Below are 17557 nucleotides of genomic sequence, written 5' to 3' on the forward strand. Positions count from 1 at the left end.
TGCTGAGGCCACAGGCAAGCAGCCAGACACTCATTTTATGCAGACCTGGTATGACCTGCCAAGCTCAGGGTGGGTCTCTGAAGAAGTCATGTTGGGACAAACACAATCTTCAGTGAGGCATGGAGCTCATAACTAAATAGGTATCAACCTATATTTACATTAGGGATCAGTCAGCACCTCCTGATATGTGCCAAAGATGGCAAGATACCATGTTGAGGCTAGGCATGGTGGCTCATAACTGTAATCCCAGCACTTTGGGAGGCTGAGGTGGGTGGATCACCTGAGGTCAGGAGTTCAAGACCAGCCTGGCCAACATGGTAAAACCCCATCTCTACTAAAAATACAAAAATTATCTGGGCATGGTGGCACATGCCTGTAGCCCCAGCTACTCAGGAGGCTGAGGCAGGAGAATCACTTGAACCCAGGAGGCAGAGGGTGCAGTGAGCTGAGATCATACAGCTGCAACTGCACTCCAGCCTGGGTGACAGAGTGAGACTCTGTCTAAAAAAACAAAACAAAACAAAACAAAAACACATTAAGAGTGACCAAGGGCTGGGAAAGTGACACGGTGAGGCAAATGTGTAGTGTGTACATCCTGAGAGCTATATGGAGGGGCAGTAGAGTGCTATCTGCCAGGCCTCATGCAATTAGGATGCCTTGGTGGGCCATGACAGACTGGGTGAAGAGATTTGACTTTATGTAAAATGTAAGTCTATTGGAATATAGGATGGGGAAGGGGGCAGTTAACAGAAGTTATAAATGGAATAGAGAAATATCAGTCTTTCAGGAAAGAAAAAAAAAGCTAAAATAAATGGCACAAAGTCTTATGTTAACACTAAATGAGCTTTCCTAGGCTGGGGTGGTGGTCCTTCTGGTTGGTTAAACTACAGTCAGGGCCTATGAAATATGATGACACTACTGCCACCAAACATCTCTATCAGCTGTTCCCAGTGCTACACTCACCACCTTTCCAACCTGGAAGTCTGGAAAGTGGCTGAAGACATGGGAAGAATCTCTGCCTTAGTACTTTGAGATATCAAGTGCTCCGATTAGAAAATTACTCTCCTTAGGAAGTGTTCTGAAATGTGACTGAAAGGGAGGCAGACATCAGAGAGAGTGAGGAAGGCACTAGATGCAGAGAAATAGTGATTATGGTTTAAAGAAAGCAAAGTTACATCAAATAACTGACATAATTTTTCTTATTTCCATTTGCAATGAGCTGAGTCCAAAAATTACTGATTATTAGATATACATTTTTATGACATTTCCTATAATATAGGTTGATTGCAATGTAATAATAGCTAGTGTTTATTGGGTACTTGCTATGTGTCTGGCATTTTGCTAACTATTTGACATGCATTATCTTATTTTGTGCCTACAACAACTCTGTAAGGTACATATGTATTATTATTATTTCCATTTATATAGAGAAAGCCAAGAAATGGAGAAATCGAGAAACCTGGCAACACATCCAGTAAAGAGTCCAAGCTTTTATAACAGCACAATACAGGAACAAAAAGGATAGCTTTGGGGAATGTCAACCTTTCCAAGGTAAGTTCTCAAATGTCAGTGTGAACAGTCATCAACATTGGAAAATTGGAACAATTGGAAAAACAAATTGTTTAATTCTCATAAACTAACAAAATGATTATGACATACCATTTCCCATGCTACCTAGCTGAAGTATGCAAACTGAATAGTCATAGCAATGTTAGTATTATTTTTTAAGGTTTTAAAAATTATGTAGACAACTGTGAAGATAATTATTTTGATGAGTAAATTACTACAATAAATTATCATAAGGAAAATATCCAGATCAAGAATAGAAATTGGGTCCCCACCCAAACCCTCCCTTTTCCTCCTCCCATCACAACCCTCTCCCTTCCCCAGAGGAATTGCTGGCCTGACTTTGTGGCAATCACTTTAGCTTTTTCTTACAGCTTTATCACCCAAGTGTGTGCCCCTAAATACTATAGTAAATGGTGTCTTTTTCTGCTGTGTCTTTTAGGTCTATTTTAATCTATAGGTCATCCAACTACCCATTTTTTCCGCTTTTCTCCTCATAAAAATGATTTTTTAAGAAACCCTAAATACTATAGTAAATGGTGTCTTTTTCTGCTGTGTCTTTTAGGTCTATTTTAATCGATAGGTCATCCAACTATCTATTTTTTCCCCGTTTTTCCTTATCAAAATGATTTTTTAAGAAACCAGGCCATGTATGCTGTAAACTGGCAGTTTCTCATAGCCTGGATTTGGCTGATTGCCTCAATGTGAATATTATAACTATGTAGTATTACTCAAGCCATAAGGAGGGTATCAGGTAGATTTAAATGAAAATATCTGGTCTGCCACATACACAAGTATATTAAAACTCAGTTCCTCTAACAAGGGCCAGGGGACTTATTTATTGATTTACAAAAGTTTTGAACAGTTGCTTTGACATAATCTCTTTCTTTCCGCCTCTCTCTTCTTGCTTTTTTTTTTTTTTTTTTTTTAAGGGACAGCATCATGCTATGCTGCCCAGGTTGGTCTTGAACTCTTGGACTCAAGAGCGCCTCCTGTCTCAGCCTCCTGAGTAGCTGGGACTATAGGCGCAAGCTACCATGTTTGGCTTCTTGCTGCCTTATACATACATCTCCTAGAAAATCTGATAAAGGAAAAAATATCACATTGGATACATAACAAAGGGAACAAAATCAAGTATGAACAAAACAAAATAGAAAAAGGATTTTTCTTAGGAAGGAAATGGAAAGGGCCAGCAATTTGAAAGTTTTCCACTATTCTTTCTTTAAGAGATAGTCATATGCAGCTACTAGCAGAAAAGAGATAGATGGTAGCAAAGCAAAATTAATAAAAGGGTAATATAAAAGCACAATTTTTCTCAAGACCAGCAAGAGAGAAGCCTTAATCATTTTCCCTTCACATGGACTCTTACCACATTGTTTTCAAGCCTTAGTTTCTAGCAATGGCCTTCAAGCATGGAATAAAAGTAGTTTTGCAGTTAAACCCACTTGCTGTAAGATCTCGGGGCAAGTTATTTAACACAAGTTTCCTTACATGAGCAGTGAGGATAATACATACCTTACGAGGTTGAGGGGGGCTCAAATGAGATAACAGCTATAAAGTGTCACACAGTAAATGCATAACAAATGTCCGTCTCCTTGCTGTCCTCCTCCCTGCCAAGTTGTATCAATTTTCCCTTAAATATGTTGACTTTAAAATCCAAGCCATTGAATATCAAAAGTTCAAAGAAAGGGCATAAAAAATCCTGAAGTTTCATCTCACCCTATGCAGAAAAAACCTTTCTGACCTTGTCCTTGTGAATTTAGACATTTAACGATGTGCATAAATTTAAAGAACCAACAACCAAATCCTCCTTCCCATTATTTCCCACATTTTCCCTCTTCTATCCATTCTCTCTACAAACCTTGCTGGTTTGTCCCTTATTTATTCAACCACATAGCATGAGGGAAGCTGGAGATCTTTTGGTCCAACTCTAATTTTTACCAATAAGGAAACTGACATCCAGAGAAATTAAGTGACTTGTCCAAGTATGCTAGTTAGCAGAGGTGACAGACTCTAGCACTGGTTGCAAATTAAATGCCTATGTTTTGAAATTTCACATGGACTGCATAAATATGTACAACTATTATGTATCCATAAAAATTAAAAATGCATATGGGAGTCAGTAGGTAAAAGAAAAGAGAAGCAAGAGAGCTACAGCAGGAAGCACAGCTTGCTTTAAACATGATATCCAGCTCAGTGATCATGTGGGGGAAAAGGCCCAGTGTTCCTGAACTCCTAATATTTAAAGAGATTACGGTAACTTGAAATTTTGTATTTTATCTTCTCATTTTAAAGTGTTGGCAATGTATTGAAGATTTTGAAGCCTCTCTGCCGGCCAAATAAGATGTATCTATAGGCTGGATTGAGTCCACAGCTGGCCAGTTTGAAAACTCTGGATCCGGCTAGCCTTAATTTAAATTTTTTAAATTTAATTTGCTTTGATTCCTGCACTCCTTCTCAAAAAAAAAAAATCTTCAATGGCTCCCCACTGTCTACTAGGTTAAGTCTAAACTTTGTCACCAGTCCTTCAAGGCAATCCATGACTATATCCAAGACCCCCAAAACATATTTCCACCTTATAGTCAGTCTCCATCTTCCATCGCAACCAGAATGATGGCTGAACTGTACTCTAGGAAGGAAAATATTCAGAAAGGCACCTGTCCAGGCCATGAGGGCTGCTCCTGGGTCCCTGAGCTTTTTCCTTTCCTGAAGTGCCCTACACTGTGCATGCCTATCAATGAAGCCCTGTCCATCTTTAACTGTCCAGCTCCACCTCTCCACAAAGCATCACTGATGGCCAGCCAAATGCCCTCTTGCTCTGAATTTCCATAGGACTTTATATCACTCACATGACACTTACAACATACTGCCTTGTTTTGGCATTACTTACATAGCTCATTTTCCCAAACACCTAATAATATTCACAGAAGGAAGAGTTTGGGTCTTGCACTATATTGAATATCCCTGCAGTGCTTTGTACATAGCACGGAGCTCAATAAACATCTTGGGAACATTATCCTTCTCTACTGAAAACTTGTGGATCAAACATAAAGTGCCCTTTGTTTACCTGGCACAACTCTGTCACTTCTATAGGCCAGGCTTTTCACCAAACACACAGCATCTGAGTAGTGCAAAGGGCAAAGACCTTACCTCCCTGCTCCTAAGACATCTTCCCCCACTGAACTACTACTTTTGAGTTGCTTTGAGATTTCCTCCTCCAGAAGCACTCACACCTTTGCCTTAGACAACATTGATTCCAAATGGCCACTGTTAAACGTTCATCTATTACATGAAAGCATTCCAGGGAAGTTTGTCAATTTCTATGTAGTAAGGTTAATTGATCAGATTTGACGATAATCACTTTGGAAGGGACAAAGGGACAGAGAACTAGGCTATCAGCCAACACACACTGTGCAAATATTTTAGTTGTGATAAAACCAATGGAGGCAAGCAAATAAGCATCATTAAGCTGTGGCTAGCTAGCAACCAACATTCATTTTGATTGTGGGAGTGACACATTTATATCTCACACTTTGTTTTTCTGGAACCACACCCATTTTCAGCCATTTCTATTCAGTGTTGAAAAAGACAAGAAAAATTAGACTCAATTTTATTTTTACTGGCCTGGACAACACCAGAGGCACTCAATAAAATGCTTCTCGAGTGAACTTTTTAAAAATTAATTTTTACTTTTGCTTAACACAAATGCAATTACCAAAAAGGTAAAATACCACCATCTTATAAGAGGGCCTAAATTTACACAGTAATGGGAAAACTTAATACAGTCTTATCTCAAACCAGCAAAGTTTAGATGTCAGCTCAGTAATTTCAATTAGCACATTCTGGATACATTCTTTCTAACCTGTACAAATACACACTGTCAAAGGCAAATTAAGCCTTGCAAACAGTATTTATTTGCCTCGCATTAATGTCACATGATAATCTGTGTTTGGATATCAGAGAGCCAAGACAATCAAGAATTCCAGGAAATGTCAAAGAAAACTAATGACTACAGAGGTTTCCACTGTGAAAACAATGTCCTGTTTTTGGATGATCACATCTACTAACCCTCTATTTTTTTTTTTTTCAAGAGGGGATAGATAACTCATTCTTAAACTTACATTGGGAATGCATCTAATATAAGAATAATATAATAGATATACTCAAGTTCCCATAAAAATGATGCTTTTCTTTGTAATTCCTTTGTAGAAGAAAGGAGAAATGGGGATGGATTACAAACACTGATCAAGAGGCTCTGAGTACCCTCATTTTTCCTATTTTTATGTCTTTTATGATGAAATGACTTAAAGCAATACTCTCCCCTCTTGAAAACTAATAAAGTGAGCATGCTTATTTATCTTACTTATTCTTTATACAAATATATTGTCTTCTGCATTCAGAAATTAGCATTTAAAACACTTCAGGCATAAAAGGAATCTAAATCTTTGATAATTGGTTAAACTCTCCGATTTAGAACAACAGCAACAAATATTTTCTGATTATATTGTTGCAAAAATAAAAGTATCCGTGGTTTTGTTAAAGAACAAGAACAAAGTAACACATTTAATGAAAACAAGAGGAAGCCTGGAATCCACCGTGATAAAACTCAGTTGCAATATGAATACTGCTAGAGGAAGGGTTGATGAGAGCTCTTCCTCATCTTAAATCAAGCCAAAAATAAATGGGTGACTCCAAGTCCCTTTGATTTTGTTAAATGTATATTTCCAGTGTAAACTGGCGTTAAGTTAACAATGTTTTCCCAAAGGGCCGGTTGGAAAGAATGAGAGTCCTGCAAATGCAACCTGAGAAAACGTGTTCCTTGCACGGAAATGGAAGAGCTGTGTTGAGACACCAGGGACACACGCAGGGCATCTGCGCGAGGTGACATTAGGTTGCCCTTAATGAGTTTTCTGCTTCTGACAACGGGGTGTCACTTTTTTTCTTCTTTTCTTTTAACTGTAAAAGGATCCTGGGGTGAAAATGAGTGGATAATCGCCCCCACACTCCTAGATTCCTTCCAGGAGAAGAGGGCGGACGCAGGCTGGGGAGGCGGGATCGGGACCAGGAGGCCCAGGAACGGGTGGCTGAGGTCAAGGCCCAGGACCCGGACGCCCACGCCCAGTGCCAGGTGCCCGGGAGAGGAAGACTGGGCGGACCCCTGCGCTCCCACATGAGGGGGACTTAGGTCAATGCAGGAAACATCGCATGCCAGCTCTTTCCACTCGGAGATCCCGGGTGTCTTCCTGAGAGCTGGCAGGAAAGCGGCCGAGGCGCAGAGGCGCCCGGAGGCAGCCGCCCCGGCCGTGTCCCCACCGGGCTGCGGGAGCTGCGGGGCGGCCCTTACCTGGTTCCTGCGGTACCAGGCGCCCGAGAGGGAGCCGTTGCCGGCGCCTGGCGCCCCGTACGTGAAATTCAGTGACAGCTCGTCCAGGGCGGCCGAGGCGGCGTCCCCGGGGCCCGCGGGCGCCAACGCTGCCATGAGGTCTCGCTCCCGGCGCTCAGACTCCGGCTCGCGCTGCGGCCGCCTCCCTGCCCGGTTGCACTGCGAGGAGGCCGCGCCCGGGCAGCGCCGCAGCCACTTCCTGCTCGGTGCCCGGGTGAGGCTGGCGCGCCGAGGCCACCTGGCTCCCGCCCCCGCGCGGCCGCAGGTGCTTCCAGCCAGGCCGGGCGCGGCCTCCTCTCCTCCGAGGCGAGGTGTCGGCGGGGAGACCGGCGATCTGCGGCCTCCCAGGGCCGCACGTTCTCCTCCCGCCGGGCCAGTGTCTGCATCCTCCGGGCTGCACTGCCCAGGGGGCAATCCCGGCGGCCCTCCGCAACGGGTGCCCGCGCTTGTCGGGGCCAGAATCAGATCATCTCCGATGTAAACATTTGTCCAAGTCAATGGAAAAGGAGGAGACACTGACTAACCCAAAGCAGCTACCATCTCCCATCTCTACCTGGCAATTCCGGTCCTCTATCACATATGTAGTGTTTTTCACTGATATTTTAAAAATTGATTGCATATGAAAAAGTCATGAGTTCCCAGAAATATTGTAAGCAATATGAGCAAAAAAGATCAGAGCGATTAAATCTCAGTGCCAGTGCTTGATACATCCTTAGTAAATATTCGTCGAATGAGGAATGTGGTAGACCGTAGGACCCCAATGTGCGATGACTGGATTGGGTTTTCTTCAGATGGCACCAGGTGGAATTGCGGAAAAGTTGCCAGCTACTGTATATATGAATTTAGGATGAGAGATAAATGTTGTTATTCATCTTAAGAACTCTAACGAGATGTTCTGGTTTTACCTGTATTCAAATAATATGTGACCACAAATGATCTGTAAGGTATTTCTCACTTTAAAAAGACCATGATTCTATACTGCTGCCTGAAGCCTGATACTTGCCTTCTTTTGTTTACACAGTGCTGAGGTTTTTCTTAGATAATGTGCTTTGACTTCCATGTCTTCATGAAAAAGAGACCTTCAAGAAAAGAGAATTGCTGCCTAGAAGGGAGCAGGGACAGTTTTCAGTGTTTCTTAGGGGAAATGTGCAAATGAGAGAAAAGAGTGAGAAAAAGTCATTTCACATGTGAGAAAAAGCGAGACATGTCATCTCAGAAACTGTGTAGTTTCTTGCTTAAGCACTCGAGATGTTCAGTGAACAGCTAACAATTGTAGTTAACTATTCCCAATTTTAAGAGGCTGGTTTACTTCAAATAAATATCTGAAGGAAAAAGGTCTCCATTTGTTATATTACATTTTATTTTATTTTTTGAGACAGGATCTTGCTCTGTTGCCCAGGCTGGAGGGCAGTGGTGTGATCTTGACTCACTGCAGCCTCAAATTCCTGGGCCCAAGTGATCCTCCCACCTGGGACTACATACAGGTGCATGCCACCATGCTCAGCTAATTTTTTTATTTTTTTATTTTTTTATTTTTTTATTATTATTTTTTTAGATAGAGTCTCTCTCTCTCTTGCCTAGGCTGGAGTGCAGTGGCACAACCTCAGCTCACTGCAACCTCCACTTCCTGGGTTCAAGCAATGCTCCTGCCTCAGCATCCTGTGTAGCTGGGACTACACGTTCACACCACCGTGCCTGGCTACTTTTTGTATTTTTAGTAGAGACAGCGTTTCACGGTGTTGGCCAGGCTGGCCTCAAGCTCCTGACCTCCAGTGATCCCCTTGTCTTGGCCTCCCAAAGTGCTGGGATTACAGGTGTGAGCCACCACACCCGGTCCTGGCTAATATTTTTCTATTTTTTTGTAGGGACAGGGTCTCGCTATTTTTCCTAGACTGGTCTAGAACTCCTGGCCTCAAACAGTTGTCCCATCTCAGCCTCCCAAAGTGATGGGATTACATGTGTGAGCTGCCATGCCTGGTCTGATAAGTTTTCTATAACATCACATTAATTGATATTGGTGACTTCATTAATGCTTCTTTCTCTTCACATGCTTTAAGGTGCAAGTAACAGAATATCCAAATAAAAGTGGCTTAAACAATAAGTATCTGCTGTCTCCAGAGGAATGTGTCTGTATGTGGTTCTATTTTGTCGTCACTTCCACCTTTCTGCTCTGCTATCCCTGCGGTACGGGCCTTGTCCATTGAGGGAGGAAAGCCTTTTCCAGAATCCTCCCTGCATCCTTTCACCTCAGATCCCATTGGCTGGGACTGGGTCACATGCCCATGTTCTACCAGCAAGGGAGGCTGGGAAAGTGATTCTTGGCTATTTCCCGCCTAGTGAGAGGTGAGCTCTACCAACCAGGATGAGTGGGAATGCCATGGGGCATGGGGGAGGGGAACCAATCAAGCCTGGTACAACCACTCTTTAGTATTTTTCTATCAGCCAGATTGTAAGTAGTTGTACAGTTGCTAACAAGCAAAATATTAAATGGATTGTGTTACCTTCTGGTTTAAAATACCTCGAAGCCTCCCCATTGCCATAATGAAGTCCACCCTTTCTTTTTTTTTTTTTTTTTTGAGACGGAGTCTCACTCTAATGCCCAGGCTGGAGTGCAGTGGCCCGATCTCGGCTCACTGCAAGCTCCGCCTCCCAGGTTCACGCCATTCTCCTGCCTCAGCCTCCCGAGTAGCTGGGACTACAGGTGCCGGCCACCATGCCCGGCTAATTTTTTGTATTTTTAGTAGAGTCGGGGTTTCACCGTATTAGCCAGGATAGTCTCCATCTCCTGACCTCATGATCCGCCCGCCTCGGCCTCCCAAAGTGTTGGGATTACAGGCATGAGCCACCGTGCCTGGCCAAAGTCCACACTTTTAAAACCTGGTACGTGAGATGCTTGTGATCTGGGCTCCATACTCTAGTGAGCTACAGCAGCAAACCTAAGAAGCCCGGTTTGCTAACTTCTGCTTGAACCCTTGATTCTGTGGTGAATACAGCAGCTCTCCAGAGGGAAATGCAGGACAGAGCAGCTCTCCAGAGGGAAAGACAGGACAGAGCACACGGCTCCCCCACATGTCTTGCTTCAGTCACTATGTTTCTTAAACGATAAATGACCCTAGTCCTTACCTTTAATTGCATATAAGATAACATCTGATGGGGGTAGTGATGATGTGTCTACAATCTATAACCAGGAGTATCTCTTACCCCCGAACCTTGATGTGATTCTGATTTAATGTAATTTAGGCATAAGTTTGATGTGATTTTGCAAATACTGAATTTTCACCACCTGCACATGAACTGTGAACTGAAACGCTGCTTTGGAGCCATCTGAGATAACTGCTCCTGGGCCATGGGCCTGTCTTGCTCTGTCACCCAGGCTGAAGTTCAGTGGCATGATCATGGCATTGCAGCCTGGAACTCCTGGGATGAAGTGATCCAAAATTCAGCCTACGGAGTAGGTGAGACCACAGGCACATGTCACCATGCCTGGCTAATTTTTAAATTTTTTCTAGAGATGAGGTCTGCTGTGTTGCCCAGGCTGGTCTCCAACTCCTGGGCTCAAGCAATCCTCCAGCCTCAGCCTCCCAAAGTGCTGGGATTACAAGCAGGAGTCACCATGCCCTGAGACTTCAGGGATCTCCATTGATCCTCAGGCTTCTCAGTGCCTACAGGCAACTCTGTTATCTAGAGCATGTCCTCAACTGTATGCCTAGTTACCTAAGTTATTTTAGAATCTGCTCATTGTCACCTAAAGAGGGAAAAAGAAACCACATTTCCTTGTCTCTGGCACATGTCATTTTAATTTTTTTCTCCCTTCTTTCTTGTTCTTATTTTTCCTGTCTTCTTTCTCTTAATCTTGAGAGAGTTTGCTTCACAGACTCAGCAACAATTCTAGTTTCCCTAGAGGGTTTTCTTTCTTTTCTTCTCTTTTCTTTTTTTTTTTTTCTTTTCTTTCTTTCTTCCTTCTTTCCTCTTCCCTTACCTTCCCTTCTTTTCTTTTCTTTCCCTTCCCTTCTTTTCTTTTTTCTTTTCCTTTCCTTTCCTTCCTTCCCTCCCTCCCTCCCTCCCTCCCTTCCTTCCTTCCTTCCTTCCTTCTTTCTTTTTCTTTTCCTTCCTTCCTTCCTTCCTTCCTTCCTTCCTTCCTTCCTTCCTTCCTTCCTTCCTTCCTTCCTTCCTTTCTTTCTTTCTTTCTTTCTTTCTTTCTTTCTTTCTTTCTTTCTTTCTTTCTTTCTTCTTTCTTTCTTTCCTTCCTTCCTTCCTTCTTTCTTTCTCTTTTTTTCTCCCCCTTCCTTCCCTCCTTCCTTCCTTCCCTCCTTCCTTCCTTCACTCCTTCCTTCCTTCTTTTTTTTTCCCCCCAAGGTCTTGCTCTGTCACCCAGGCTGGAGTGCAGTGGCATGATCTGGAATGCAGTGGCACAATTTCATCTCACTGCAGCCTCAACCTCCTAGGCTCAAGTGATCTTCCCATCTCAGCCTCCTGAGTAACTGGGACTACAGGTGTGCACCACCATGCCCAGCTAATTCTTTTTTTTTTTTTAAGATGGAGTCTTGCTCTGTTGCCCAGGCTGGAGTGCAATGGTACAATCTCAGCTCACTGCAACCTCTGCCTCCTGAGTTCAAGCAATTCTCCTGCCTCAGCCTCCTGAGTACCTGGGATTACAGGTGCATGCCATCGCGCTTGGCGGGTTTTACCATATTGGCCAGGCTGGTCTCAAACTCCTGACCTTGTGATCTGCCCAGCTCAGCCTCCCAAAGTGCTAGGATTATAGGCATGAGCCACTGTGCCCAGCCAATTTTTAAATTTTTTTGTAGAGATGGGGTCTCATTTTGTTTCCCAGGCCAGTCTAGAACTCCTGGCCTCAAAAAATTCAGTGAGACTTCTGACTAAAACTAAGCTTAATTCTTTAAAAGCTTGATTTTTTTTTCTTTAGTTGATACTCTGCTATACTCAACTTGTTCCCATTTTATTTCTTAATTTAAAAAATCATTTTCAATTTCTTTACATTTGTTTAAAACCTCTAATTTTGGAGGAAGATGGTACATGATGCAGAGAAGATTTGATGTACAGCCTACCACGTGCTGTTCTCTAGATTCCAAGATGTCACTGCTGTTGCTGCTGCTGTCCTGGTGTGTGGGGGTGGTTGAAACGAAGAATTCGTGACCAGCGTTCCTTCCCACACAGTTCACAAGGAGGCGGCAGGAATGCCATGTGAACTATTTTGGTCCCAGCAGTGTAGGCAGAGCTGTGGAGATTGTTCCGTACTTTGTGACGGCCTCTACCTCTCGTGGGATTTCTTCAGGGGATATCCTGTTCACTTTACGGGATGCCAAAAGCTAAAAAAAGGGCTGAAACATGGAGGTCTGTCTTCCTCAGTTAATTTGAAGAACTCTACTCTGGTGCCAAATCATTTTACTTAGAGAGCAGGGTTAGATTTTGCCTACCTTGCCTGGGATCAGTCACTGGCAGCATTAACAAAACAGCTTTTTTTTTTTTCTCTCTCTCTCAACTTTTTTGTAGATACAGGAGGACATGTGCAGGTTTGTTACATGGGTTTCTTGCATCCAGGTAGTGAGCATAGTTACCATTAGGTAGTTTTTCAACCTATGCCCTCCTCCTTCCCTCCCCTTTCTAGCAGTCCACAGTGTCAATTGTTCCCATGAATAAAATGTTTTTTTTTTTTTAATTCATCTCTAGCACAATTCAGTTGATACTAGTTGTGTTACAATAAGCATTACTCAAATTAGGAGTTTTTAGGGGCCAAAGTAAAGAAGGGTATGGATTAATTCAGGTATCTCACATCATAAGCCAAGTCCAGATTAGAGACTTTGATGAGAGAGACAAAACTTTAAATCTTATAGAATAACATATGACACCATCTCTATAAACAGCAGTTTGGCAATTGTTAAAGTGCAAACACAAGGCAGACTGTCTGGGTTCAAATCCTGACTCCACTGCTTATTTGCTGTATGACCTCATCTAGTTGCTCAATTTCTCTGAGCCTTGTCTTCATCACCTGTAAAAGGGAAATGATAAGGAGTACCCGAAACATAGAAAGTACTCAATAAGTGCTGGCTATAACCTTACAATAGGGAAGGATCCCTTAAACAAATTAAAAAATAGAGTCCATATAGACAAAGATTCATAAGTGCAATTACAATAAAACTAAGAACTTTTTTTTTTTTTGGAGACAGGGTCTTGCTCTGTTGTCCAGGCTGGAGTGCAGTGGTGCAATCTTGGCACGACAAAGCCTTGATCTCCAAGGCTCAAGCCATCCTCCTACCTCAGCCTCATGAGTAGCTGGGACTACAGGCTCACACCACCACATCCAGCTAATTTTTGTGTTTTTTGTAGAAATGCAGTTTCACTGTGTTGCCCAGGTTCGTCTCAAACTCCTGGGCTCAAGCAATCTGCCTGCTTTGGCCTCCCAAGGTGCTGCGTTTACAGGCATGAGCCACCATGCCCAGCCAAACTAAGAACTTTTATACATCAGTAGGCACCATAAAGTGTGAAAAGGTAAGTCAGAAACTGAGAACCTTAATACAAAAATACTAGCCAGGCATAGTGGCGCATGCCTGTTGTCTCAGCTACTTGGGGAGGCTGAGGCAGGAGGATCAGATCACCTGAGCCCGGGATGTCAAGGCTGCCCTGACCTGTGACCATGCCACTGCACTCCAGCCTGGGCAATAGAGTGAGACCCTGTTTCAAAAAACAAAACAAAACAAAACAAAACAAAAATCAAGCTCAGAACCTTTATTTCTCACACATATGACTGACCAAGGATTCACATCCAGAATATATAAATAACTCCTTCAAGTCAATAAGAAAAAGTCAGACAACCTAGTAGAAAAATGGACAAAAGTATAAATAGGCAGTCTTCATAAGAAAAAATATAAATGGCTAATAAACATATAAAATACTTCAATTTCACCAATAATCAGAAAAATACAAAATAATATCTCCAATGAGAACCATTTTACACCTGCTTGTTGGCAAAAAAAAATTTTTTAATTTGCATACCAAATGTTGATAAGGATGTGGAGCAAAAGAAACTCTTATTTAGTGCTGATGCTATTGACATTGGAAAGAGTTTGACAGTATTTGGTAAAGACGAAGGAGTACATGTGAATTTCACTCTTATGTACATACCCCAGAGAAACTTCCATACCTGGACAGCAGAAGAGATGTACAAGTATAACAGCACCCTTTGTAATAGCAAAAAAAAAAAAAAAAAAAAAAAAAAGCGAACAAACAAAAAACTGGAAGCAGCTCAAATGTCCATCTATCTGTCTGTGGGAAGACCTAATGAAAAGCAAAGGATGGACCAGGTGCTGTGGCTCATGCCTGTAATCCCAGCACTTTAGGAAGTGGAGGCGAGCAGCTCAAATGTCCATCAGCAGGAATAGTGGGCAAATGAATTTTGATACATTTATAAAATGGAACGCAGCAATGAAATTACCTGCAACCACCTAGTAGCCACAGCAACGTGGATGAATCCCACAAACGTAATAATGGCAAATCCATAGAAGATTATATTCAATATTATTCAAAAGCATGCAAAATTAGACAATATATTGTTTAAAAGTACATCTATCTATATGTGGCAGGACCTAATGAAAAGCAAAAGATGGACCAGGTGCTGCGGCTCATGCCTATAATCTCAGCACTTCAGGAAGCGGAGACAAGCTGATCATTTGAGCTCAGGAGTTCAAAACGAGCCTGGGCAACATGGTGAGATCTGTATAGGTACAATAGGCCGTGATGGCTCCACTGCACTCTGTCCTGGGGGACAGAGTGACACCCTGTCTGAAAAAGAAAAAGAAAGAAGAAAGAAAGAAAGAAAGAAAGAAAGAAAGAAAGAAAGAAAGAAAGAAAGAAAGAAAGAAAGAAAGAAAGAAAGAAAGAAAGAAAAAAAAGAAAGAAAGAAAGAAAAGAAAGAAAGGAAGGAAGGAAGGAAGGAAGGAAGGAAGGAAGGAAGGAAGGAAAGAAGGAAGGAAGGAGGAAGGAAGGAAGGAAGGGGCAAAAAATGATAAACACAAAAATTCTGACAGTGGTTGAAAGGTTTGGCAACATTCTATTTTCTAAATTGGGTGATGTGTTACATGGGCATTTGTACTATTATTATTCTTAAAGCTATACACTTATGTCAAGTGTGCTTTTTATAACCATAATATATTTTACAACTAACAGAAAAAGACCCATCCAGAAAAAAACCCAGGTTTTGTGGTCAGAGGTTTGAAAAGTTTAAGACTGGTAGACCTGGATTAAAGTGTGTTCTTCTGAACCTTATCAGCTGTATGACTTTGGGCAGATTCTCTGATATTAAGTTTCCTAATTCATAGAGTAGGAATGATAATATTTATCTTAAAGGCTTTTTTGAACATTAAGTAATAGGTAATGTGAACTGTATTTCAGCTCAGTTCACCAAATACTTAACTTTGTGCCAGGAGCCCAGGACATGAAATTGGATAAGGCATGAGGAGCTTAACTGGCTGTGAGCAGGCAGACATGCAAATAAATAGGTAGGCTCAATGTTACAAGTCAACTTCAGCACAAGGGTGGGAGGGAACAAAGAAGCAGCAGCCAGCTCAGGCTGGACAGGCAGGTGCAGCCTGGGATGGCTACCTAGAAGAGGTGATGACTATTGAGAGCCCTAAGATGAGTTAGCCACATGAAGGGAGGTCAAGGGTGAACAGGGCTTGCAGCAGGCAGAACACAGCAGGCAAAGACAGCAGAGTATGTATGTATCTACACAGCAGGCAAAGACAGCAGAGTATGCATGTATCCACATGAAGCAATTCCATATTACCCTTGGGTGATACAAGCTATAAGTACCCTACCGTAAGGATAGAGAGGCTGACAGGGCCAGGAAATTGAGGGCTTTGTGTGTTGGATGATCAAGGTCAGTCTTGACTCTTAATGGGGAACCGCTAAGTAGCTTAAGATGAGAGGGTAGCAGGGCAAGCTTAGTGCTATAAAATCCCTTGTTGGAGGCACAGGTGTGGCTGGGTGTGGTTTAAGGGGAGAAACACAAGATAGGAGACAAGTTAGAGACTGCTATGGTTCAAGTGAGGATATATGAGAAAGGCTGGGGAAAAGGAGAGGGATTAAGAAATGTTTAGAAGTAAAATCAGCATGACCTGCTGATGGGGTAGGGGAAGGTGGGAGAAGGGAAAGTTGAAGATTGTTGTAGCTGGGGCTGCTAAGTACGAAGGCAGCACCATCCACTGATGTGGGGAAGAGGAAAGAGGAACCAGTGTAGGGGAACCAGAGTTTGGTTCCGAGACTCATTGAATTTGAGGAACTTGTCCAAGCAGGAAAGGGTGTACAGAATTTATTCTGAGGTGCGCTGGTGAGGTCAGGGCCAGGGAAATAGATTGGGGATTCACCAGCATACAGGTGGATGAGACTGGCCAGGGTTAGCAAGTGGCCAATATCTTTTAGAGCAGTGTTCAGCACACTTCTTCTGTAAATGACCAGATAGTAAATATTTTAGGTTTTGTGGACCATATGGTCTCTGTCACAACTACTCAACTCTGCCGTTGCAGCGTGAAAGCAGCCACAGACAACATGTGTATAAATGGATGTGACTGTGTTCCAATAAGACTTTATTTACAAAACCAGCATGCTCACTGGATTTACCCCATAGGCCACAATTTGCTGACCGCTATTTCAGATAAAGTACACACAAGGCCAACAAAAACTGCCTGAGAGGTAAGAGCATGGATTTGTAGGGTTCTCAGTATTCGAGACAGGATCCCAGTTCAAAGGGAAATTCATTAACTCCTAACTAAAACCTGGGAAGGCAGGGGTGGAGCTGGACTACTGGATCTGGGAACCTGATTGTGCCCTCTGGGCTTCATCCTCAGATCAGCTTCACATGGTGAGACTATGGCCACAGGGGCTCCTGGTGCCATCTTTAGAGTGACAGAGGAAAGGGGGAGTGTGGCAGATTGGACTACACGGTTCTTCACGCCCTTGACACAGGAATATTTGCCTTGTACCTCCCCACCCATTGCTCAGTGACTACAATTTCTCCCACAGAGACATCTTCCCATTGATGGTGGGCTTGGGCACATAACTTGCTTTGGGCAATAGAAACGTGGATGGAGTGAGGGTGACAATTCCAGGCCAAAGTTTTTCGAGGCATTCCTGTGCTGCTCTCTGAAAAGAGAACTCCAGGAAGCCACCAGTCCAGGGAGGAAAAGGAAATCTGTGAAGTGGACCTGAAGCTAATCCTGGCTGTCTTCCGTGGAACCATACCTGACTTGTAGACTCTTGGGCAAGAAAATAAATTTAGATTGTTAAAAACCACTGAGATTTTGAGGGTATGTATTAAGCAGCAAAACCAATTAATTAAGTGTATTCCCAACCAACTTCAGTTAGAAAGTCCAGGGAAAAAATCTCTGCTTGGTCTGCTTTGGGACATGTGACCCATCCCTGGACCAATCGCTGAGGACAGAAGGATTTGGTACTATGATTGGCCCACCTGGATCATGTGCCTGCTCTATTCAAGGTGATGGGGCATTACCAAGGTGAGGAAAAGGGATGCCGAGCAGATAAAAGCAATCGCCAATATTGTGGAAAACTAGCATAGAGCAGTGCTGTAGAAAC

At 42.9% G+C, this 17557-nt stretch overlaps 1 protein-coding gene across 3 annotated transcripts in view; it reads right to left on the minus strand.

Annotated features, from left to right (window-relative positions):
- NIPAL2 (NIPA like domain containing 2) overlaps positions 1 to 8185 on the minus strand; it is a 107503-nt gene extending 99318 nt beyond the window's left edge. The window contains exon 1 of one of the 3 annotated variants that reach the window (XM_008001182.3): positions 6911 to 8181. In XM_008001182.3, coding sequence (XP_007999373.3) covers positions 6911 to 7045 — 135 coding nt within the window. In that variant the 5' untranslated portion in view covers positions 7046 to 8181. Of the gene's footprint in view, positions 1 to 6910 lie in introns of all 3 variants that reach the window. The other 2 variants (XM_008001181.3, XM_073018241.1) reach the window with 2 other exon arrangements.
- Positions 8186 to 17557: the final 9372 nt, after the last annotated feature.

Source organism: Chlorocebus sabaeus, chromosome 8, assembly GCF_047675955.1.
Source record: "Chlorocebus sabaeus isolate Y175 chromosome 8, mChlSab1.0.hap1, whole genome shotgun sequence".
NCBI classification, from domain to species: domain Eukaryota; kingdom Metazoa; phylum Chordata; class Mammalia; order Primates; family Cercopithecidae; genus Chlorocebus; species Chlorocebus sabaeus.